Below are 26,675 nucleotides of genomic sequence, written 5' to 3'. Positions count from 1 at the left end.
GAAAGCTTGGCTCGTGACTTAGGGACATGCAGGTATGCCTCCTTGAGGTCCAATCAGACAAAACTGCAGAAGATACCTCAGATTCATAGCAGGTTCAATGCACCACCAATTCTCTGCACTGCCATTTGGCTTATCTGCTGCACCCAGGGTCTTCACAAAGTGCCTGGCACCAGCAATTGCATTTTTCAGACAGAAAGGAATTCAAATTTATCCGTACCTGGACGACTGCCTGATTAAAGCAGAGAGCAAGGACATTCTTCTAAAGCATCTGCCGTTTGTAAAAGAGTTATTAAGTTGCCTGGGGTACACGTTAAATGAAAAGAAATCAAAACTAGTGCCCTCACAAGAGATTATATTCCTGGGTGCCAGCTTGAACACAACAGCCCAGATGGCTCATCTCACGCCAGACAAGCAAGGACAACTGACTCAATACTTTCAATTGATGGCAACAAATACCCAACTCCCTGCAAGAAAAATTCTGCATGCCTTGGGTTACATGGCATCCTGCATACTACTAATTCCATATGCCAGACTGCATATGAGGAAACTACAATGGTACCTAAAGAATGTATGGTCTCAACACTGTCAAAGTTTGGAAACAGTTATACCACTAATCCTTTGCATTCAACAGAAGTGTCAGTGGTGGGCTCAAGCTTGTCACCTCAACAAGGGACAGCCTTTTACACAACCCACAGCCAGGCAAACACTGACAACAGATGCATCGGATTATGCCTGCGGAGCACACATGGCAGGCAAATGTATTCAGGGCACGTGGCCCGCAGAACAAAGGCATCTTCACATCAATCAAAAAGAGATGCTAGCTGTACAAAATGCCCTTATAGCTTTCAAGAACCTGCTGCATCCAGGACAACTACTGCTAAAGACAGACAACACCACAGTTATGTGGTACATAAACAAGCAAGGGGGTCCTCACTCCTACCCCCTATGCAGACAAGCCATGACCTTGTGGAACACAGCTATAAACCTTCAAGTTCATCTGCTAGCACAATTCCTGCCAGGACAGAAAAACACGCTGGCAGATGACTTAAGCAGAATCATCATGGATCCCCACGAATGGGAATTGAATCCACAAATATTCAGAATGATAACACAGAAATGGTGGAGCCCAGACATAGATCTGTTTGCATCCCCAATAAACTGCCAGATACAAAAATTCTGCACAAGGAGTTACCATCCACAAGCATGGAAACTGGATGTCCTCTCATTCAGCTGGGAGAACCTAAGTATATGCTTTCCCACCACTACCTCTCCTGCCAAAGGTAGTCATAAAAGCCAGGCAAGAAGAGCCAAAGATGATCCTGATTGCAGCAGACTGGCCACACCAGCACTGGTACCCAATCTTAAGGAGCTTAGCACAAGAACCACCCTGGATTTTGCCTCAAATCCCACATCTGCTGACTCAGCACAACAATCAAATACTACACAGCCAGCTAAAGACCTTAAACCTAGCTGCATGGAAGATTCCTTAGTCAAGCAAGCAATGCCTCTCTCCAAAGCTGTTATGGATGTCATTCTGGAGGCCAGAAGGCCTAGTACCAGGAAAGCCTTTTTGGATAAATGGAAGAGATTCTGTGCCTAGAACCAAGCTCACAGCCTTGAACCTCTTGTCCCAAACATTCCTCAGATACTACAATACTTTACGGAGATGCTGGACAAAGGCCTCTCCTTCTCATCCATCAAGATCCACGCCTCTGCCATCTCTGCTCATTACAACATGGATCCACCAATTTTCTCTAATCCTCTGTTAAAACAGTACCTCAGAGGGGCTAAAAACATAAGACCACCCTGTAGAGCACCTACTCCAACTTGGGACCTCAACTTTGTTTTGGAAAAACTAACTTTACCTCCTTTTGAGCCAGCTAACACAGCAGAATTAAAATATATCTCTTGGAAAACTGCTCTGCTCCTGGCAATAACATCAGCACGAAGAGTTTCAGAATTGCAGGCACTAATGGCAGTGGAACCTTTCCTCATTTTCCACCAGGACAGGGTGTCTTTAAGAGCTAACCCTACGTTTATGCCAAAGGTGGTATCCAGTGTGGCTCTAAACCAAACTATTCACCTACCAACTTTTTATCCTAAACCACAGAATAAAGGAGAGAGATTACTGCACTCTTTGGACATTCACAGGCAGTTACGCTTCTATTTTGACAAAACCAAAGCTTTCAGAAAATCTGAGCAATTATTGGTAGCATATACTGCAGGAGCACAGGGAACAGCCATTTCAAAACAGACTGTTTCAAAATGGATAGGACATTGTATACGTTTCTGCTACACATACCATGGAATACCTCTACCTAGCAGCATTAGATCTCACTCCACCAGGGCAACAGCCACTTTAACTGCCTACCTCAGGGGAGTACCTACCAAGGATATTTTGGAAGCAGCAACTTGGAGTTCTGTACATATCTTCAAGCATTACCATCTGCCTCTATACTCTAAATCCAGAGCTGGCTTCGCCACTGCAGTGCTGCAGGGCCTTATAGCCACCCCTAATGCCTTATAGAACCAGCCACCCTACCTCAGCTTTGGGATTCTACCCAAGTGTAATGACTGCAGCAGTGTAACATGATGAATATAGTACAGTTTTGTACCTACCATAAATGTAGATGTTCGAGTGTATACACTGCTGCAGTCCAGGTTACCCTCCCTCCTTCCCCTCTTACTGGCTGGTACATACCTATCTCTTCTACCCTTACTACCTATGGGGAGTATTTGCTGGTAGCTGTAAGTTGTTTTTTGCTTTTCTTATGTATGTTTTATTAGCAATTGGAATTGCCTACTATTTACAGGCACCTGACATCTGGAGCAAGAAAAACTGAAGAAAATAGCGTCGGCTGCATCTTATATACCCCTGTCGCACTGACGGTAGGGAGGAGGCAACAGCAACCGACGCTGGTCCTAGACTTTGGAACTCAGGCCGACTGGGGAACCGCCTGATGGCAGATAACCCAAGTGTAATGACTGCAGCAGTGTATACACTCGAACATCTACATTTATGGTAGGTACAAAACTGTACTTTTTTAATTTTGGTGACAACTATTATTTACAAAAGATAGGCGTAGCTATGGGCACTGCTTGTGCCAATAGCTACGCCAGTCTAGCTTTGGTACAATGGGAAAACACATGCTTACTGCAAGGACATGAGTATAGCAAACATGTGCTATGGTATACACGATTTTTGGACGACCGTTTGATTTTATGGGGGAAGTCAGAAACTGAATTAAACGACTTCATAGATTATTTGCATACAACAACAAACTTTTTGAAATTTACTCACAAATATTCTTATGATAAAATTGAATTCTTGGATGTTATGGTTGAAAAATCTGGATTAAGAGAGATGAAAACTAGTTTATATAGGAAACGGACAAGGAAAAATTGCCTACTGCATAAAAGTAGTATGCATCCCAGACGTTAGTAGAAATGTCTTGAAAGGACAGTTGATTAGGAATATGAGAATATACAACAGTGACAGTGAACTTAAGCAAGCAACAGAAATATTGAAGGATGAGTTTATTAGTAGAGGCTATTCCAACTCTGAAATAGATGCATGTGTCAATGAAACACTGGCAGTAAGAGGAATGAAAGGCCATCCTTATTTCTCAGAGGGAATAGAAAATCAAGAGACAAAGGATAGACAACACAATGATACAAGACTACGTTTCCCTATTACTTATGCCAGCGATATAAATGTGTTTTGTAATGTTTTTAAAAAGAATTGGAATATTCTAACTGCATCCAAGGATTTAGAAACAGTAATAGACTCTGCACCACACTTTTCTTTCATTAATAAAAAGTCTTTAAAAAGGCAGCTATGCTATAAATCACATAATACTATACATGAAGTTACATCACAGAGGAAAGGTACTTAACCCTGTAGAAAATGTATAGCATGCAGATATATTATGCAGATATATTTTTTCCTGCACTACCTTTTTTCATCCAGTGAGTAAATTTAAAATAGAAGCAAATATATATGCAGACTGTAGAACTACGGACATAGTATGTCAGTTTTTGTCAAATATGCAAAGCATACTATATAGGTAAAACAAATAGGATGCTAAAAGAACGTATTCTAGAACATACGAGAGACATTGCGACAGGTGAAGAAACTAATGATCTAGCCAAACATATTCAAAAAGAAGGGAAAGATCATAATTTTAAATTATTTGTGCTTGAGGTAGTTAAGAAAGGCCTTAGAGGAGGTGATATAAAAAATAAAACTGAAGAACTAGAACAGAAGTGGATTATAAAATTAAGTGCAGATAAACATCCAGGAATAAATGATGCGGTATCACTTAAACCCTTCCTTAGAGCACGACATTTGAAGCACTAAATGTTTGTTTATGTTTTTAATATGACATTTAAATATATCCATGCCTTATTATATAATATGTTGCCTTTGCTTTATGTCTATATTTATGATGAATTCAAGTATATTAAATGAAATTAAGAATTTTGTCTGCCAAATGGTTGTGATCTAGCTTAGTTAGGCCTATATTATAATATGCACATATATATACATGCATTTTCATAGGTAATGTTTGGCTAATATTTTTTATTAACATTTTATGTTTCTATTGTATCATATGTACTGAGCTGTTTTTATAAGTATTTTGTTTAGATATAAGCTGATACAAAAAGAATGGCAAAGTAAGAAGTTTTGGATTTTTAAAAAGTTTTTATTGAAAGGGAACCACTCCCATGTTTTAATTAGGTAATTGTGATTAATTAACTGCGATGTGCTAATGACTGAAGGTTTAAAATGCTTGGTTAGATAAGATGACATTGTAATACAGTCTGAAGAAGCGATCTGGGTAGATCGCGAAAGCGCTTACTCTCTTTTTGTATAAATAAAAGGTAAATCTGTCGTGGAACTCTGCAACTTCTTTATTTTACTATTCAGACCGCATGGTCAAGCCCATATGCCTAAAAAACAATGCTTAGAATGGCTGAAGACCTTATTAATTTAATTAGGGGAAGCCAGCCTTCCCCCTCTAAGAGACCTAGAACTGGTTTTCCTTCTGATTCTTCTGATCAGGATTCTGAAATTTCTGTTTCTTCTGATGTCCAGGATTTGCCCTTGTCTACCTATGAGGATTCTGATGCAGAGGATTTCATTCCCTCTGCTGCCCCTCCAGAAGATTTTTCTTTTGGTGAAACCTTGCAAACTTGTAGGGAGCATTTCTGCTGGGAAAGACAGGATTACTCAGATTCCAAAGAGAGACTTGGGTAATTCTTACTCCTCCCTCAACACAGGCCCTTAGCTGTCCCTCCTGTTCTGGACATTGTAGATGATGCCTTCTTGGAATCTAGCCTGGCCCCAGACACATTACCTCCAGCTCCCAGAAAACCTGACAGGTATTAGAGTACCTGACTCTCACAAGTTCCTCTCTAAGAATCCTATTGCAGATCCGGAGACCATTTCCCAGGATCAAAGGGTATTAAGACTACTGCTGCCAAAAACCCTGCCCCCTCTGATAGAGATTCCAGGGCCTTGGACAGATGGGGTAAGAAGGTATACACTTTTGCTACTTTGGCCATTAGGGCCTTAAATTGCCAGTTTCATATAAAGTATCAGCAGCATATTTTGGGACTACTTAAACAGAAAGTGATGATTCCTGACTGTGCTGAACATAAAGAATTACAGGATTTAATGCATTCCGCTGAACAAGTTGGTAAACATACTTTGCAATGTGGTTTTGACTCTTTAGAAGCATCTTGCAGGGCTTCTGTCACAGGGTCTGTACTTAGAAGCTATGCTTGGCTTAAGGAACAAAACTTGTCAGATTATGTTAAAGCTAAATTACTGAATGCTCTCTTAAACCAAGACCGTCTGCTTGGCAACAATGCAGAAGTCCTTAAAAAGATGGAGGAAAAAGCTAAATCTATGCAAACTGTTAAAGATTTCCTGCAAGTACAGCCTCCCAGATTTAGTAGGCATTGGCCTTCTAAGAATTGGTCCTTTCCAGTCTCTTCCAGGGCTTCTCAGTCCAAACCCAGAACAACAGTCCACCTAGGTTACAGTCTCAGGCTACACACAGGCCTAAGCAGTGGGGGGCTCCCACTTCCAAAGCTGGAAGTAGTAAGACACCCCCCTATGGAAAAATGTCACAATGACTTAACCTTAACTCTTCCAAGCCCTGCTCAACTGACTACTCCCTTAGGAGGAAAGCTCGTCCTGCATGCAAAAAACTAGGAACTCATTATCCAGGACAAATGGATTTTCAATATAGTTTTCCAAGGATACAGATTCCACTTCCACACCTTACCAACTCCAAACGGTTGGCCAGACCTAACCCCAAATCAGTGGGCAGAGGCTCCACAGCAGGTTCTCTCTCTTCTAAGTATCAGGGCTATTCAACCTGTCCCAGCAGAAGAAAGGGGACAAGGTTTTTACTCAAGACTTTTCCTGGTACCCAGAAAAGACAGCTCCTGATGTCCTATCCTGGACCTCTCTTTTATAAACACCTTTTTGGTAATCCCAAAATTCAAAATGCTAACACTTCAACAGCTGCTCCCTATGCTGGCAAAGATGCCTGGTTGGCAACCTTAGACTTAAAGAAAGCTTACCTGCACATTCGAATAAGGGAATCTTGCAGGAAATACCTACACTTCAGAGCAGGCTCCATGCACTATCAGTTCTCTGCACTTCCCTTTGGCTTATCCACTGCACCCAGGGTATTCACAAAGTGTCTAGCTCCAGCCATTGCATTTTGCAGGCAGAGAAATATTCAGATATACCCATACCTGGACGATTGTCTGATTCAGGCAGAAAGCCAGGACTTGCTATTAAAACATCTGGCATTTGTAAAGAAACCTAACCTCACTGGGGGCACACGATAAACAAAAATAAATCTCACTTAGTACCCTGCCAACATATTTTATTCCTGGGAGCAAGCTTGAACACAACTTCCCAGATGGCTTTCCTCACGCCAGAGAAACAAGTTTATTTGACAGCCTACTTCAAACTACTGGCCACAAAGACCCAGCTATCTGCAAGGAAAATTATGCAAGCCCTCTTGCATTCTACTAATTCCATATGCAAAGCTGCATATGAGGAAACTACAATGGTATCTAAAAAGCCTATGGTGCCAACATTCTCAGGACCTGGAAACAACAGTTCCTGTCATTCCTTGTATAAAGACAGAGTTTGGTGGGCAGAGGCCTGCCACCTCAACAAGGGGCTCCCTTTCAGTTTACCCCTTGCCTCCCAAACCCTAACAACAGACGCATCAGACTATGCATGGGGGGGGGGCTCACTTGGCAGGGCAGTGCATTCAGGGCAAATGGAACCCAAGTCAGATGCACCTGCATATCAACCAAAAAGAAATGTTAGCTGTACAGAATTCCCTGACAGCCTTCAAGGGCCACATCCTTCCAGGACAAATATTGGTAAAGACATACAACACCACAGTTATGTGGTACATAAACAAGCAGGGGGGAACCCACTCGTGCCCTCTCTGCAGACTAGCCATGGCTCTGTGGAACACAGCCTTGAGCTACCAAGTGCACCTACAAGCTCAATTCCTGCCAGACAAGCTAAATTCACTGGCAGATGACTTAAGCAGAAATCGCATGGACCCACATGAGTGGAAACTGGAACCAAAAATATTCAACCTCTTGAGGAACAAATGGGGGACTCCAGAAATAGACCTGTTTGCCTCCCCCAGAACTACCAATTGGACAAATTGTGCACAAGAACTCGCCACTGTCAAGCTTGGAAAGTGGATGCCCTGTCCTTTACCTGGGAAAGCCTCTCGGTTTATGCCTCCCCCCTCTGCCTCTCCTCTCGAAGGTTCTGCTAAAGATCAAACAGGACAAACCAAGGACAATACTTATTGCACCAGACTGGCCACGCCAGCATTGGTACCCCCTCTTGCGCAGTATGATACTGCTGGAGCCATGGCACCTACCTCAGACACCTTCCCTGCTGTCCCAGCAGGCGGGCCAGATTCTGCACCCTCAGCTTCAAATCCTGAACCTTGCAGCCTGGCTAATCCCTTGAGCTCTCGAATAATATCCCTCAGTAAGCAGGTGTTTGATGTTATTCTGGAAGCAAGGAGGCCTAGCACTAGAAATTCTTATGCTGAAAAGTGGAAAAGATACTGTTCCTGGAGCCAAACTCAGGGGATGGCCACAACAGTGCCCAGCTTACCTCATATTTTTCAGTACTTAACAGAAATGCTCCACAATGGCCTTTCCTTCTCGTCAAATAAAATTCATGCCTCTGCCATTTCAGCACATTATAATACTGAACCACCCCTCTTCTCTCACCCCCTCCTAAAGCAGGTCCTCAGAGGGGCCAAAAATTTACAACCCCCCCCCCCCCCAGGTGAGCCCCTACTCCAGCCTGGGACTTTAACTTTGTATTGGAAAAGCTTACTCTCCCTCCATTTGAACCAGCTGCAACTGCAGAGTTGAAATTCCTTTCTTGGAAAACAGCCTTCCTTCTAGCCATCACTTCAGTAAGAAAAGTGTCTGAATTACAGGCCCTCATGGCAGTGGAGCCCTTCATTATCTTCCACGTAGACAGGGTTTCCCTTAGGACCAATCCTTCCTTTATGCCCAAGGTGGTGTCTAGTGTGGCCCTAAATCAGTCCATTCATTTGCCTACATTTTTCCCGAACCCACAAAACAAAGGTGAACGAATACTGCACTCTTTGGACGTGCACAGAGAACTTAGATTTTATTTGGACATGACCAAGCCTATCAGAAAATCTGAACAGCTAGTTGGCTTTGCTGCAGGGGCAGAGGGGGAAGGCCATTTCAAAGCAAACCATTTCTAAATGGATAGCCCATTGCATTCATTTCTGCTATAAGCACTATGGAAAAACTACTCACAGGGGATAAGATCACATTCCACCAGGGTTTGCATCTACCTCTACAGCCTTCCTCAGAGGAGTCCCTACCAGGGACATCCTAGAAGCTGCTACCTGGAGCTCTGTACATACCTTCACCAAGCATTACCACATGCCTATTTTTTCTAAATCCAGAGCTGGTTTTGCCATTGCAGTCTTGCAGGTCTTAATAGCTGGTCCTAATGCTCTCTAACTTCCTCCTCCCTTCCTTAGCTTTGGGAATCAACCCAAATGTAATGACTGCAACAGTGAAACACGAAGAACATAGTACAGTTGTGTGCATTTACCATAAATGTAGATGTTCGAGTGTATTCACTGTTGCAGTTCTGGTTCTCTTCCCTCCAGCCCCCTGACTTCTCTTGGCTCTACCTTCTTTCTTGTTTGGTGTACTTAAGCTTTCTGGTGTATTTGCTTTTTGTTGGAGGTGTATCCTAACATATACTTGCTTCCCATTATGGGGGCACCTGACATCTGGGGCAAGAAAAGCTGATGTAATGGCATCGGCTGCATGTTTTATACCCCTGACGTCATAGAGGAAGAGACAGCATCCGACGCAGGAATCCAAGACTTTGATATTCAGGCCGGCTGAGGGCTACCTGCAGGCAGATAACGCAAATGTAATGACTGCAACAGTGAATACACTCAAACATCTACATTTATGGTAAGCGTACACATCTGTACTGTCTCTAACTAATCCTTCCACCCCTCTCCTCAGCTTTGGAAATCCCACAGGTGATGACTGCAACAGTGAAACACGAAGAACATCGTACAGTTATGTACACTTACCATAAATGTAAATGTTCCAGTGTATTCACTTTTGCAGTCCAGGTTTCCCTCCCTCCTTCCACCTTATATCCTCTTTCCTTAGGGGGACATAAGCTTCTCACGGTGGCTTTTAGTCACCAGGACCACTTTACCAAATTTCCTTGGGCTTCTGACTGGTTAGAGGAAGAAAAGCTGATGGAATGGTGTTGGCTGCCTTGCATTATAACACTGATGACCTGACTACAGGCGACAGCAGCCGACGCAGAAAAACATTGACTCTGGTATTCGGGCCGGCCAAGGGCTACCACAGCAGGGAAAACCCACAAGTGATGAGTGCAACAGTGAATACATGCTAACATCTACATTTATGGTAAGTGTACACAACTGTACTTTTTTCATTTATTCATTGCTTTGGTAACTTCTTGAAGATTCCCATCAGGTTGAGCAGGCATGACCTGCCTTCAACAAGCCAAACTGGGTTGGATGCAGTGTCTGGAGGTTCCCTATGCCATTGTGTATCGTTTCCATGATAATTCTTTCAATGGTTTTGCATATGAGAGCAGTCAGACTTATGAGTCTTTAGTTACCGGTGTCCATAGATGGCCTGCCGGTGTGCACAGGAATGATAATTGCCATCTTTCATTCTCTTAGCACAAAGCTTTTCTGGCGGCTACAGTTAATTAGTGATTCTAATGGGTCCTGATAGGCAATGTTTCGTACGATTAATGAAGCACCCTGGGATAATGCAGTGTTATTGGCCTTGTGGTACTTTGGGGACCTGTTCCCTAGTGATAATTGGGGGAATTGTGTTTGAGGGTATTTCCTGAGAAGTGTAATTTATCAGCCAGTGTATTTCCTGTACCTTCCTGCTCTAAGTGGCTCCATTTAAAATTGGTTTAACACATGGTTGTGTGTTGCCATTTAGGCTGCGGACATAGCTGAAGAATGCCTTGTGATTGTCCTTGGCTGGGATGCTAGTTTTATCACAAATTTTTGTTTGTCTTGTGCTTATTCTAGATGGGTACCGCTGTCTCTATGCACCCATTTACATGCTTGTACAGGGTTTCTGTGTACAGTTCAGCATAAACAGGATTTGGGGGGGAGGGGCTTGAAATTTTGTCAGGGGTTTCACCTTATAGTAGGAAGCTTGCCTTAGAATAACTGTTAAAATTCCAGGGTTAACTGGGGTCCCAGGTTTAATTTTTATTTCAAAGGAGTCAGCTTTATAGTCTGACCTGACCACTGATGAGATTACACGAAGAAGGGTGCAACGTTCTCCAATATTTGTGAAGACCATGTCAAGCATGTTAGTGCCCCTGATGGGCATATGGACTAGCTAGTCCTAGGCGTTTGTGTTTTTAAAGTCCAGAAATCTCTGGGCCTGCTTGTTTTGGGTAGTGTATAATCCACAGTTTACTACAATAGTGGAGTAGTTAAGGCTGCCCATGTATATGGTGTTAGTTTGACTGGGGAGTGCCTCCAGTACAAGTATGTGCTCTGAGATTCTTAGCTCAAAAAGAGGGATCTGTAACTTGCAGGTATATGATGCAGGACTTTGCCTGTGGTAATTTGGACATGGGGAAGCCCAAGCACATTATACTATTTGACCAGCCTTGAGGAGTTTGTTTTTTCTGTAAACTCGGACACCTCCACCTTTTGTCCTGTCTATGCAGCAGCTCATCTAAATGTGTGGAAAGGTGCTGTCTGCAGCTTTAGGCTGCCTTGGCCTAATCAGTAGTATTGAGCAAGTGCTTTTTGGGAGTTCAGTTTCTTTTCTGTTCTCTCCAGCCCAGGTAATGCCATGGGAGCCAAATCCAGTGGTGGGATAGAGCTGTAAACATGTCCCAGAACATGCAGAGCTCCATTGATACTGTCTCAGTACAATAAGTTTAGTTAGCAAGCTTACAGCCTTTTGGTCATCAGGAAACTTGATATTTAGTTAGTGTCTCAGCAGGGACCACACTTGCCTTTGATGCTGGAAGATCAGAAGGCTATGGGCTCTATTCCCACCCATGTGGTTGGATTTAGTTTCCCATAATGACACTTCAGCATAATGGGGTGCTGCATATTTATTTTCTTTTAATGACACTGCAGCATAATGGGGTGCTGCATATTTATTTTCTTTTAATGACACTGCAGCATAATGGGGTGCTGCATATTTATTTTCTTTTAGTGACACTTCAGCATAATGGGGTGCTGCATATTTATTTTCTTTTAATGACACTGCAGCATAATGGGGTGCTGCATATTTATTTTCCCGTAATGACACTGCAGCATAATGGGGTGCTGCATATTTATTTTCTTTTAATGACACTGCAGCATAATGGGGTGCAGCATATTTATTTTCTTTTAATGACACTGCAGCATAATGGGGTGCTGCATATTTATTTTCTTTTAATGACACTTCAGCATAATGGGGTGCTGCATATTTATTTTCTTTTAATGACACTGCAGCATAATGGGGTGCTGCATTATTTATTTTCCCGTAGTGACACTGCAGAATAAGGGGGTGCTGCATATTTATTTTCTTTTAATGACACTGCAGCATAATGGGGTGCTGCATATTTATTTTCTTTTAATGACACTGCAGCATAATGGGGTGCTGCATTATTTATTTTCCTGTAATGACACTGCAGCATAAGGGGGTGCTGCATTTGAATGTGCCATCTGTCAGATGAGATGTTAAACCGAGGCACCATCTGCCTGAGTTTGGTGGATGCTTCTGTGGATATAAAGGATCCCATGGCAGTTATCAAAACAAGTAGGGGAAGTTCCCTGGACCTAATTTTTCCCTGGTCTATATGAATATAAACTAGGTCTTCTCTGAAATTTATTCACATTTATTTACTAAGATGATCTGGCTGGGCAGAGCCACTTTTCAGCGGAGGCTTGGGGAGAAAAGCTCCACATGAATTTTCACAAAAATAACATGTTACAATACAATTTTCAAACAGTTGTACAGCAGAAAATAAGCTGAAAGTTCAACAGTTCATAAATACGTATGAGCAGCATACATTCAGCAAAAAAAGGTGGCCACCAGCCTAGTCGGACTAACCCAATCAGAAAAAGAAAAGTAAATTGCAGGAAGTCATTTGCAGTTATGATTGTGTCTATTTAGGCTGCTTTCGAGAGTAGTTACAAAGCTACACTGCTTGAAAGTGAGTTGCAGTTTATTCATACATGTAGGAGTCTTTGTTTTAATGTATATGCTCCTTTGTTGGTGTATTAGTGTTTATTTTTAACATGTAATTGTAGGCACGTGTTTGCTTACCCTGCTGTGCTGTGAGAGACAGATAGTCAAAGGCCATAGGATCTCTTAAGGCAATCAAGACCATCAGAGATCATACTTAATGTGTATGAAAGAGTAAGGCCAGCTAGTTTTGTTTGTTGGAATATCCCACATTGTCTGTCATTAGAAGTCATTGTACCTTCTCAGTGTTAAATACACTGTGTTGCTTTGTGATTATAAATAGTGCCAGGTAAGGAAGGTATGTGTGACAAAACCTTTTCTGTTGAGGCTTGATGTACCTTCTAGAAATGTGAACTACTCTCTCAGCTTTCTTGACAATTTACAGTGATCTGCTCAAAGATTAAAACATTACCTTCTTGTGTTCTCTGATCACTGGCAGCATCTTTTTAGGGGATTACCTTCACTGTTGTAGTATTAAAGATTAGAATTTCATCATCTTGATCACTACTGCAGTAGCCTTAGCTGTATGAGTTATGGCCTGCCAAGGATATTACAGCCAGCCACCATCTCAAGTGCCCACACCTTCAGTCTGCCTAAGCTGAGCTGACTAAAAAGACAGGTTTGAGTGCCAAGCCCTTTAGAGCTTTCTTGCCATTGAAGTGGGCACTCCTCTGCAGGCTTTTGAGGATCAACGCACAGCTTGTGCTAATGTCCTTACATATCACTGTTGCAGTATTCTTCACATAAGTTATCTCCTGCCAAAGATAGCCCAACGTCTGACCAGCATACCAGAGCCTTTCTATCTTGTAGGTGCCATACGTCAAACGTATGCTTCCTGTGCAAGTCATAAGGCATAAAGATGACTAGGGTGAAACTCTTCGGTACGATTGGTCTTCTGGAATATTGTGAAATGCTTCTTGTTGCAACAGTGTTCTGCATTTAGATCGTGTGACCTTTAACATGTATAGTTATACATCTGCAGCTCATTGCATTCTTGCTTTTCATAGATAAGTACTAAGCGTACGTGCAGACAGCCGTCCAGTAGCTTGGCCAGAACACCCTAATGTTTACTTATTATTTATTGCTAGTTGATCGATTATTCCTCTGAGCTCATGAAGTAAAGTAACGGGTTGCCATCCAGTTGTGTGTCTTGGTTATGAAGGCAGATGGGTAGTTGCTCTGTTTGATATGTAATGAGGACTATTTTCCAGAGAAATGGGATGCATTGTGTTAAGACATTACTACGTCAGCAAGTTTAATCCTGTGATGGAGGTTAAAGTCTTATGAAATAGGTATTAGAGTTTTGGTTTTATGAAGGCGGAGGAGGTGGTATAAATCAGCATTCATTGCATAAAGAAAATTAAACCATCACCCATCGAAAGTCCATATGAGAATGAGTAGAGAAAGAGGGGTGTTAATCTACCTTGATAGCTTAAGTGGCCTAAACTAATGTGTTCTTGTTATTTTTAGTTAAGAAGCTGTGCATCTTTCAAGGTGGGCATGGTGTTTGCATAGGTGCATCGCAAAAAGGGTCTTGTATTCAGCACGTTTATGCTGAAGGGGGCGGCAGGGTCACAAGCATAAAATGTTTAGCAGTGTTACTAGAAACTTTGCTTAGCATAAGCATAGCATCATTGTATGCACTTTACTGGATCTATTTAGAAAATGAGTGATGTACAAAATCATGTCTCATAAAATTAAACTCTTGGAGAGTGGTTTGGAAAAAAAAACATTTTATTTTGTTTTGTTTTATTTCTACAGATGCAGAGGCGGAAATAGCACGTCTGAACAGATTCAGCAAAGTGAGTAAGTTCTAAGAGGAGGGGTAATGCGTCATTTGTAATGCGATAGCTGGTTGACCTGATTGTTTTATCCATTGCATAGTTTTGTGGGAGTTTTTCCTTTTTTGATTTTTACGGTTTCCTTTTTATGAATGCCTCTGTCTTTCTGGCATGTGTCATTGTTAGTGCTAAGGATGGTGTGTTTATGGCCACGCCTTCATCTGTACTTGTTAGTGCTAAGGATGGTGTGTTTATGGCCACGCCTTCGTCTGACTTCGACATGAAGGTCAGCATTGAAGTACAACTTTTTGCTTCTCTTTCTTCTTCAGCTGTTGTAGTTCCTCAGGCAATGATTCATAGGTTCATAGGAGATCACTAGGCTAACTGATTGAGAGCCCTTACAAGCCTAGTCAATATAACCAGATTTTGCCCAATATATGGACCCTTAGGGGCAAGAGGATGACATGGATTTGTGGCCTATACCTAGAGTATCTTACAGATTCCCCCTGCCCATAAAGGACATAGGCACTACCCCAGGTGTAAATTTGCAGTTCCCTATCCATTGAGCCAAACTGCATTTGAAGAGGGCCAGGGATGGGCTTCTTTAATGTGAATAGGAAGCCTGTTCCAAAGAAGGGGCTATCTCTGAGACGCATATCTGTCTGTCCAGCATGTTTTGTTTGAGTCTCTGACTACATTTAGACCCATAGATTAGGTGACTCTCATGCTCTTTGACTTGCGCATGTGTAGCAGCTCCATCGGGCCTGGATTTGTGAGTGTCTTGTAGGTCAGAGATAGGAAACTCCATAATAGTCTGTAGGAGACAGAGTAAATCTTTTCGTCTGTCTGCATAGGACATGCTGTTTACACCCTGTAATTTTTTTTTTGTTTTTTTTTGGAAGAACCTCTGGGGTCACTCCAGCTGTTGTAAGTACCTAGTCAAGTACATGCCAAATGCTGCATTATGCTTGATTATTGGTCTAATATGGGCTGAGTATAGCAGGACTATAATTTCCTCAGATCTGGATGCCATACCTTTACATGTTTTGTTGTGCCACATAGGATTTCTTCACCACTGTAGACACATGGCGGTCAAACGTCTACTATCCATCTGTGTACCTAGATCTCTTACCTTTGAGTCTGCTCTAAGGGGTGCACTATTGATGCTGTAAATTGCAGGGGTATTTGACTTTCCAAAGGATATAATGATGCATTTATTCGCATTTCGTTTTAGGCCATGGTTCTGGCACCAGTCATTCGTCTGATCTACGCCCTCCTGTAGGATATCTACATCACTGGGGGATTCACTGGTTGCCCCCAGCTTGCAGTTGTCAGCAAATTTTGTCATATGAAGGCCTTCCGCATTAGCCTTGACTTCAGTGAAGTATATTCTGAACAGGAGTGGTCCCAGCACTGAGCCCTGTGGCACACCACTAGTAACTAACCTTTTGCTCGATCTGGATTCACCATTTTAACCATGTGTCCTGCTTATGAGTCAGTTAGCTGTCCAGCTGGTGATGTAGGGGTTTATGCCTAGTTTTGTAAGTTTGTTTATAATACCTGAGTGGGAAATTTTGTCAAATGCCTTGGCCAGGTTGAGGCAAGGCAGAATGTACTGTTTTACCCTCAGCTATGGCGTTAGTAACTTTCTCAGAAATCCACCAGATTCAGTAGGCATGACCATCCCTTGACAAAGCTGAATTCAATCAGGTCCATTGTTCTGAGGTTTCCTATGTCATTATTTATCAGGTCCATAATTATTCTTTCCATGGCCTTACATAAAAGACTAGTCAAACTTATGAGTGTGTAATTTCCCATGTCAGTAGATGGTCCCCCTTTATGCAGAGGGATGATTGTTGCTGTCCAGAGGCTGTGGTTAGAGATCCTAATGGGCTTGACAGATGTTTGAGGCAACCTGGTATATTGTCAAGCTCTATTGAAGCAGTGTTTTTAGCTTTAGAGAGTGCAGTAGCAACCTGTTCTTTGGAGATAACTGGTGATGGAGTGGTGGAGGGTGTTTCTTGGGGAAGAACTGGGGTGGTGGGGAGGTTAAATTTGAGCTGAATTTTTCAGCCAGCAGATTTGCTATATCTTCCAGCTGAGTATAGGTGATGCGATCTAGAACTAGTTATGCACGTTGTTGGGTGTTGCCCTTAAAGACTGTGGAAAATGCCTTATGATTATCCTTGGCTTTGGAGGCTATTTTTACCTCGAAGTCTGCTTTTAGAGACTTGACTAGTTCCCTGAATTGCTTGTTTAGACAAATGAAGGACTTCTTGCTCTGTTGTGCATATTCTCTCTTACTTCTTGGCAGGATGTTCTTTCTTTTGTTGTACAGCCTATTAATACCAGGGGTCGACCAGGGTGGCTTGTCTTTGCAGCATGACCTGGGTTTATTTTGGTCTGGTACAGCAGTTTATATGTAGTTTTTTATACAATTGTACTGGGCTTTTGTGTATGCCTCTGCATAGCTGTCTGTGTTTTCTAGATTTGGGGGAGCTTGGAAATTAGCTGTGCCATCCCTTAACACAAGACTATTTACCTTAGAGAAGTTTTGGGATTTGGTGGGGGGGGGGGGCTAGTTTTACCTTTATTTCAAAGGAGACCGCTTTGTGATCTTATCTTACCAGTGAGGACATCACACTAAAGGGTGGGTACAGCACTCTCCCATATTTATGAGTACCAGATCTAGGGTATTTGTTCTTTTAGTGGGAGTGCAGACTAGCTGCTCCAGGGCATTTGAATTTACAAAGTCCAGAAATCTTTGGGCCTGCGTGTTAGTGGTTGTGTATGCCTCGCATTTAATGAAGGGGTAGTTTAAAATCACCCCATGAGAATGGGGACGGATGGTGAGTGATTCTATTCACTTCAGGTATGAAGAATATGGTAATAGATTTTTTTCCCATGGTTAGATGGACATAGAGTAGCTCAACCATGTCATATTGTTTGACCTGTTTTGAGGTATGATTATCCTTTATCTAGATAGATACACCTCCTTGTTTTGCTCTTTCAAGTGGGTGGTTGTAAAGTGTGAAAGGCATTACAGACATGCACTGCCAGAATCCTTTCCATGGCTTAGAACCATGTTTCAGTAACTGAACAGACATCAACATTTTCCAGAGTGAGGAGAACTTCCAGGGAGTGCAGCTTCTCGCTGACTCCTAGTATTGACCAGTAACACCTTAAGCGTATTCTGAGTAGCTTTTGTTGTGCTGGATGGTTTGTCTTGCAGTGCCTAAAAAAGGCTCTATAGAGGTGGATAATATATTGGCCAATATCTGAAAGCCTAGAGGTGACAGGTGAAGATCATCCCGGCAAAGTGTTCGACCCCTTTAGAATGACTTCAGTAGCTTAACCAGTTGTTAAAGTCAATCATTTTCTGCTGGTATTGTGGCATTATCCTTGGAGATGGATGAATGCTGCTCAGTGCTTGGCTCGTACCTGCTGGTATTGTGGCATCATCCTTGGAGATGGTAGAGTGCTGCTCAGTGCTAGGCTCATACCTGCTGCTATTGTGGCATCATCCTTGGAGATGGTAGGATGCTGCTCAGTGCCAGGCTCGTACCTGCTGATATTGTGGCATCATCCTTGGAGGTGGTAGGATGCTGCTCAGTGCTAGGCTCATACCTGCTGGTATTGTGGCATCATCCCTGGAGATGGTAGGATGCTACACAGTGCTAGGCTCATACTTGCTGGTATTGTGGCATCATCCTTGGAGATGGTAGAATGCTGCTCAGTGCTAGGATCATACCTGCTGGTGTTGTGGCATCATCCTTGGAAATTGTAGGATGCTGCTCAGTACCAGGCTTGTACCTGCTGGTATTGTGGCATCATCCTTGGAGATGGTAGAATGCCGCTCAATGCTAGTCTCATAACTGCCTGTGACACACATTCTGTGAGCTCGTATGTCTCAGTCCATATAGTGCAAGGAGTTATCGCTCAGGACATTTGCACCCACATGGACTATGACTGAGTCATTTTAGTACTTAAGGGTAGGTGACCTGAGTGCTTATGTGGGCTGGTGAATCCTGGCCCCTCTGACAGGCAACTAACTGTAACCTTCCCCTTATCCAGCCTGGTAAGAGGGACATAATTATGTCTCACAGTGGAGTCTCCTATAACCAGAATACTGGGTTATGGAGTTGTTGATACACAGTGAGGTGTGGCTCTGTGTTGTGATGGGGATTGTCTTGCTTGTGTGCATGCATATTTTCTGAGGACTCCACCTGGGAGGCCTTTGAGGTTTGGGTAAGTTACATGTGAGCACCTCTGCATATATGGATCTATGTATGTGGTCCTTTGAAGGTGCGATGAGTGATGTATGAGTCAGTGGCAGCCTGTTTTGTTGCTTTTTGTGTCTGTATATAAGTGTCTAGTCTCCGGTGTTAGTGTAACTGCATCTCTCGCATACTTTATTTGCTTGTTCGAGAATTAAGTGGTTGTCAGTGTATGTAAGGCAATTGCTGCATTGCCTCAGAGTGCCCATGCCCACCAAGCTGAATGCAAAGATAGCAGGAAAGTGCCCATCCATGCTTGCAAGTCCTGATGTATCCTTCAAAGGATAGGAGTGGAGGGTGTTTGTAACCGATTAGGGAAGGGTGCTTATTTGGTGTAATCTACAGATGACCTAACCAACGATGCCGCCCAGTGCCCAAACCAGATACTCTCTGAACAGCAGTAGCCCTGGGTGCTTTAATAAGGTAAGGTAGACTTAAATAGTCTTAACTAAATGTGTAAATGCTGCTTATTGTGCAAACTGTTTGCCTTGTGAGTAATGCGGGACTGATGTAAAGTTGCAAGGTGGTTTTTATAGGGAAATTTCAGCTTTTGGTGATTGCACGTATAGAAGGCACCAGTCATCACTGCTGCACAAAGAGCAGCTTCTCGCAAACGAGGGAGGATCTCAGAATGTGAAAATAGGTTTTATGCTTAGTTTTATCATTCACTTATTTAAAAGGTGTTTTGCATGTCACTTGGTGTGTTGCATTATTTTTGAGAGGATGTGCCTAATATTTTCTAGTTACTAACTGCTAAGCTTTTAACTGTCTGCTGATTTGCATGTCAATCGTATTTTCATTGAGAAAATGTTTATGAAATCAGTACAGGATGTTCTTCGTGTTTCACTGTTGCAGTCATTACTTTTGGGTTATCTGCTTGCAGTAGCCCTCATTCGGCCTGATTAACAAAGTCTTGGGTCCTGTGTCAGATGCTGTCCCTTTTCCATGACGTCAGGTCGTCAGGGGTATAAAACATGCAGCAGACGCCATTACATCAGTCTTTTTTGCCGTGTGGTGCCTGAAGCAGAAGCAGTTCACAAGTGCCGATCGGCCGACTCCTGAAATTTCCGTTTTCAAGTTTCAGAACCGATGTCTTCAACTAAAGCTAAGTACCCCGTTAGGGAAACTTTTTCTTGCTCCTTACCAATGTCAGTAAAAGTTAATAATTGCATTACTTGTGGAAAGCAGCAAATACTTCACAAAGATTTTCATTCGTACTCCAGCACTTGTTCAGACCTAATAGCAAGCACTAATATACCCCGACACCTGACTGCCCAGCAGGGCAAGGCTCTTTATCCACCCCTCACCAACCAAGCAGCTCACCCTACTATTCAGGCATGACCAAAGGGCAACTTCAGGTGTACTCACCAGTCCAGCTGATGAATCTGGGTATCCTGAGGCAATGTTACAACTGCCTCATGTACACAGACAGCCCTCTCCACCTACCACAAAACACTAACATATGCGAGTGATACAATTATACAGCCAAACTGGAGGCTAAGGTCTCTCAATCCAAGACTGGAACAGACGGTCATGAGGAGAAGGTTAACACTTGCACCACACCTCCAGCCTCACATAGACCTACTAAACCAGCACTGGCAAAAAATACACATAAATACACAAAATCATACTCGGAGGCTCTAAATAAAAACCTGCAAAAGCATGAGAGAGCTCCAAAGCAGACAGCCACAAAACCTGCACCTCCCATCACAAACCAGACAACACATAAAACACAAAATCAATGTGCTGCACAATCACAGTCCTTAAGGCGAAATAACATACCTAACACACTAGTAATAGGTGACTCAGTAGTCAGGCACACTGACGGCCCCTCACTAGGCTGGACAAGGAGAAGGTTACTGTTAGCTGCTTATAGGGAGCCAGAATCTGCCACATAACACAATCACTCAGGTCACTCCAGAACAAGTACAAATATGACTCTGTCATTGTTCATGCTGGTGTGAATGACCTGAGACGTACCTCCCTGGACTACATGAAAAGAGACATGGAAGAGCTCTCTGATCATGTAGCCCAGGCGGGTATGACCCTGACCCTGAGTAGCATCCTGCCCTCACCAAGAATGATACCTCAGCATAAAGAAAAAATTATCAATTTCAACAATTGGCTAAGCTTCTGGTGTCATTCAAAGGGGATCCAGTGTCTGTCAGCCTGGGATGACATGCTCAACAAGCCACGTTGCTTCGCAAGAGATGGCTTGCACCTGTCACCCTTGGCTTTCGAATACTGGCCAAGGTTCTTGCTGCCCCCATAGTGCCTTTTTTAGGCCAGGCTCAAAATTCAAACCCACCACCGTAAACAGCACAAGTAAAAAAAAAGTGAGGGTTATGCTACTCAACGTCAGTAGTTTAAATCTCAAAATGCATGCGCTCGAAGCACTCCTAAGTATGGAGAACGTCGACATCTGTGCAGTAACTGAAACCTGGTTCAAGGCTCCAGAGAGCACTCCAGCACTACTAGACTACAACTCATACCACACATTTCAGCCACAGAACACGGACCGAAACACAAAAGGAAGGGGGGTGTATCCATATTCATCAAGGATACCCACATCTCCAGGATAGTGGCGCAGCATGATACCTCTGAGATCATCCATGTGCAGCTCACATCGGACAAATCTGCAATGCAAATTGTGGCCTGCTACAGATCACCCTGCATGACCCAGGACCACCATTCCGCCTTTCTGGAGACACTGGAAAACATGAAGGTCCTACCGAACACCCTGATATTGGGCGATTTCAGTTACCCAACCATTAACTGGGAAAACTACTTAAGTACAAACTCCCAGGCTCAGCGCTTCCTGGAATTTATCAACTCAAATGCCCTGGATCAGCTGGTAAACTCCCCTACCAGAGGCCACAGCATATTTGACCTGGTCATCACCAACATGGGCGACAGGTGTTCCTTACCGGAGGTCAACCCATCACTGGTTAGATCAGATCATAAACTAATCACCCTGGATGTCCGCACTCCACCACCACCCCCAACCAAGGAAACCACAGTGAAAAACTTTTCTAAAGCAAACTTCACCTTACTTAAGACAGAGGTGGTAAGTTTCACAGCCCCATGCTAAAGGTTAACACTGCCCAAGATGCAGAATCCTTTACAATTGCGCTCTGTGAGCACCTACAAGGATGCATGGATCTTGCCATCCCTAGCAAAACCAAGACTCACTCCCCTAAGAGAAGGAAACCAGTCTGGTGGACCCCTGCCATAAACGGGTTGTACAACAGAAGGGAGGAAGCTAGTTCAGAAAAAAAGCAAATCCCAAGAAGGAAAGACAACCCTGATCAGTATCGGTAAGAAACTAAGATCCCTCATAAAATCATCCAAGGCTAACTTTGAAAGAAAAATAGCAAAGGATTCGAAAGATAACCACAAAGCCTTCTTTAGCTATGTCAAGAATCTAAGTGGCAACTCGCAGATATGCACTGAACTAGTGCAAAATAGCACAAAATATACTGAACCTACTGATATTGCCAACATCCTGGCAGATAGATTCAGTGCAAACTTCACCTCCCTCTCACCTTCAAAAGGGCCCACAACAATACTGGAAAAGTGTAGTGTCCCGGAAATCACAGAAGCACAGGTGAAAACAGCCCTTTCAAAAGCCAAAAACACAGCATCAGCGGGGCCAGATGGTGTCCCAGGCTGCGTCTTGCACGAACTACAGAACGAACTAACCCCCCACCTAAACACGCTGTTCAACCTCAGCCTCTCCACATGCCACGTGCCCGTAGAATGGCGCACAGCAACGGTTATTCCGCTCCACAAAGGAGGGGCCACAACTGACCCTGGTAACTATCGCCCCATAAGCCTGACTAGCCTGGTCTGCAAGGCTATGGAGCGCATCATCATGGAACTCATTAACAAAGACATTGGGAACCTCCAAACACTTGACCCGACCCAGTTCGGCTTTAAGGGCAGATCATACCTGCTAAACCTGGTTGACTTCTTCGAGAAAGTCACCAAGGCCATAGACAAGGGAAAGGTGGTTCACACAGCCTACCTTGATCTCGCCAAGGCGTTCGACACCATTCCTCACTCGGGTATTATAGAAAAACTCACCAGCCTGAAAATAAACCCCTACGTCACAAGATGGGTTGCCAACTGGCTTACAGACAGAACTCACATGGTAAGAATAGCGGGCTCCAGGTCTGACTCGTCACAAGTGGTGTCCCGCAAGGCTTGCTTCTGGGACCCCCTACTGTTCGGCATATAGAAGTGCAGGCAAACACAGGAGGACTGTGGCTAACCAAGTTCGCCGATGACTGCAAACTGGGAGCCATAATTGACTCTCCAGTTGACACGGACATCCTTCAAAAAGGCCTTACTGAGACAGACACCTGGTGTCAAAGTCATGGCCTCAAGCTAAATGCCCAAAAATGCATAGTCATCCCGTTTGGGAAAAACAAAACACCCACGAATTACCACATAGACGGCAGCCCCCTTAATACAGAAGAGGTAATAAGAGATCTGGGGACCCAGGCAGATGGTAATCTCTCCTTTGACAATCATATTGCCAAAGTAGTTAGGAAATCATTTCTATGTGGCCCATCTAATTACTAAGGGATTTGCATCTAGAAATAAAGAGGTTATAGTGGTACTCGTCACTCATCAGACCCATCAGAGTACAATGCCCCATTTGGGATGTACTTCACAAGACACTTTCAACAGCTAGAAAGACCAGAAAAGCACCTCACCAAGAGTATTACTGGCCTCAAAAATATGTCCTATGCAGCCCAACTGAAAAAACTCCGGCTGTACTCAGTCGCATATCGCTTACTCGGAGGTGATCTCTGCCTGACTTACAAAGCCATGTCCAACTCGGAATTGATGGACATGCTCCACCTAAAGAAATCCAAGTATATATAAAGAAATCCAAGTCACTGCGAGCCACGTGCTCTAGTGAGCTAAACCTCGCCACAACAATAAATAGAACATGCTGGAGGGATAGATTCCTGTCAGGACTCCCCATGCTTTGGAACAAAATTCCTAACTACATTAGGCAAAGCCCCTCACTAACACTCTTCAAGAGAAGCCTTGACAAGTGAATAGGTAACAGAAAATACACCCCTGGGATCACTTCATTGGCTTTGCTTTGACAGAGGCTCAGTTAATCAGTGGGGCAGCGAAAGCCGACACACTCTGGCTAGGCTTATAAATGCCCTCAGGCAGATAGCCTAGTACCTACCTATGAACCTACTGTATTCCTTGCCTGAGCCCTCACCTCACCTTGCTGTCGGTTTTGTGCTTTATTTAATCAGCGCACTATTCGTCATCTGTGTATTTTCGCCTCTAAATATTTTGGTTCTCTGTTTAATTATCCAGAAATGTCATCGGTTAGCCATCTGACTACCAGGATTCCGAAAAAATGTAAAGATAAAGACAGAGACAGGCCGCCTAGGTCCAAAGCTGCAGACGACGCTTCTCCTAAGCCAGTCGCCAGTTCGCCGGTACTCAGTGAGGTGCTTTCCCAGCCCCTGATAATCGCTACTTCTGATTCGTAGGCCTCTACTGAGACCCTTTCCGAGTCCGGTATGCCGCGAGATACTTCAACTGTGGAACCTGCGGATGTCTATACCTTGGATGGGTCCAGAGCCACTGTGCAGACACCAGCTTCTGAGGCCTATGGACCTGCATATTAAACCAACACCTCCTTCATTTAGGCCTAAATCTTGAACCATGCCTAAGAAACCGATGCCCAGGCCGCATGCTCAGGCCTCTATGCCTAAAAAAGCAAATAAGAATGGCTGAAGATCTTATAACTTTAATCAGGGGAAACCAACCTCCCCCCTTCTGAGAGACCTAGGACTGAAGTTGTTTATGAATCTTCTGACCAGGATTTTGATTTTTCTGATTCTTCTGATGATCTGGATTTGCCCTTATCTACTTATGAGGATTCTGATGCAGAGGACTTTATTTCCTCTGCTTCCCCTCCAGAGGATTTTTCTTTTGGTGAGACCTTACATACTCTACGGGAGAATTTCCATTGGGAAAGCCAGGATTTGTCTGATTCAAAAAAGAGGCTTAGGGATTTCTTACTCCTACCTCAGCATAGGCCTTTAGCTATTTCTCCTGTACTGGACATTATTGATGATGCCTTTTCGGAATCTAATTTGGCCCCTGATTCTTTTCCTCCTGCTCCCAGAAAACCTGACAGATATTACAGGGTTCCTGATTCACACAAGTTTCTTTTTAAAAATCCTATTGCGGATCCAGAGACTATTTCACAGGGACCCAAGGGCATTAAGGCTTCTACTGCTAAAAATCCTACCCCATCTGATAGAGACTCCAGGGCGCTGGATAGATGGGGTAAGAAGGTTTACACTTCTGCAGCCTTATCTATTGGGGCTTTAAACTGCCAGTTTCATATGTTAAAGTATCAACAACATGTTATTGGGTTGCTTAAACAGGAAATTATGTTGATTCCTGACTGTGCTGAAAATAAAGAATTACAGGATTTAATGCATTCTGCTGAACAGGTTGGTAAACGTAGCTTGCAATGTGAATTTGATTCATTAGAGGCCTCTTGCATGGCTGCTGTTACTGGGTCTGTGCTCAGAAGGCGTGATTGGCTTAAGGAGCAATTTTTGCCTGATCATGTTAAAGCTAAATTGTTGGATGTTCTCTTAAATTAGGACCGCCTGTTTGGCAACAAAGCTGAGGAAGTTCTTAAAAAGATGGAAGATAAAGCTAAATCTATGCAAACTGTTAAAGATTTCTTGCAAGCTCAGCCTCCTAGATTTAGTAGACATTGGCCCGCTAAGAATTGGTCCTTTCCAGCCCCTTCCAGGCCTTCTCAAGCCAAACCCAGACACAGCAGAAACCCCAGATTTCAGTCCCGGGGACACACAAGACTAAGCAGTGTGGGATTTCCACAACCAAATCTGGGAGTAGTAAGACTCCCCCCATGGAAAACTGTCTCAATGACTTGCTTTTAAAACTTCCAAGCACTTCCCATCTGAATGCTCCTTTAGGTGGAAAGAGTGGTCTGCAGGCCAACAACTGGGAACTCGTTACCCAGGACAAATGGGTTTTAAATATAGTGCCCCAAGGATACAGATTTCACTTCCACACGTTACCAACAGCAAGCGGGTGGCCAGATCTACCACCAAATCAGTGGGCAGAGGACCAAAATCAATTTCTCTCTCTCTTAAGCATGGGGGCTAGTCAGCTGGTACCAGGAGAGGAAAAGGGACAAGATTTATATTCAAAACTTTTCCTTGTACCCAGAAAAGGCAATACATGGTGTCCTATCTTGGACCTTTCTTCTCTAAACACCTTTCTGGTGATTCCAAAATTCAAAATGCTGACTCTTCACCAGCTGCTTCCTATGCTAGGCAAAGATGCATGATTGGCAACACTAGACTTAAAAGAAGCATACCTGCACAATCCCTATCAGGGAGTCTAGCAGAAAATACCTACGCTTCAAAGCAGGCTACATGCGCTATCAGTTCCCTGCACTGCCCTTTGGCTTATCTACTGCGCCCATGGTATTCACAAAGTGCCTAGCTCCAGTCATTGCATTTTGCAGGCAAAGAAATATTCAAATATACCCATACCTGGATGATTGTCTAATTCAGGCAGAAAGCCAGGACATACTTTTGAATCATCTGGCCTTTGTTGAAAGGGTGCTGACTTGTCTGGGGTACACCATAAACGAAAATAAATCACACCTGGTACACTGTCAACAAATTATATTCCTGGGAGCGAGCTTGAATACAACTTCCCAGATGGTTATTCTCATGCCAGAGAA

The 26,675-nt window shown here is 43.4% G+C and overlaps 1 protein-coding gene across 1 annotated transcript in view; it reads left to right on the top strand.

Moving 5' to 3' along the window:
- Window positions 1-26,675, top strand: part of TRIP11 (thyroid hormone receptor interactor 11) — a 1,664,886-nt gene that overhangs the window by 684,773 nt on the left and 953,438 nt on the right. The window contains exon 8 of the mRNA XM_044073627.1: window positions 14,602-14,642. Within this exon, the coding sequence (XP_043929562.1) occupies window positions 14,602-14,642 (41 nt within the window). The remainder of the gene's footprint in view (window positions 1-14,601; window positions 14,643-26,675) is intronic.

Source organism: Protopterus annectens, chromosome 6.part0, assembly GCF_019279795.1.
Source record: "Protopterus annectens isolate FY-2018-M chromosome 6.part0, PAN1.0, whole genome shotgun sequence".
Taxonomy (NCBI): Eukaryota; Metazoa; Chordata; order Ceratodontiformes; family Protopteridae; genus Protopterus; species Protopterus annectens.
Note: the sequence above shows the minus strand (reverse complement) of the source record. Positions and strands in the feature narration are given on the sequence as shown.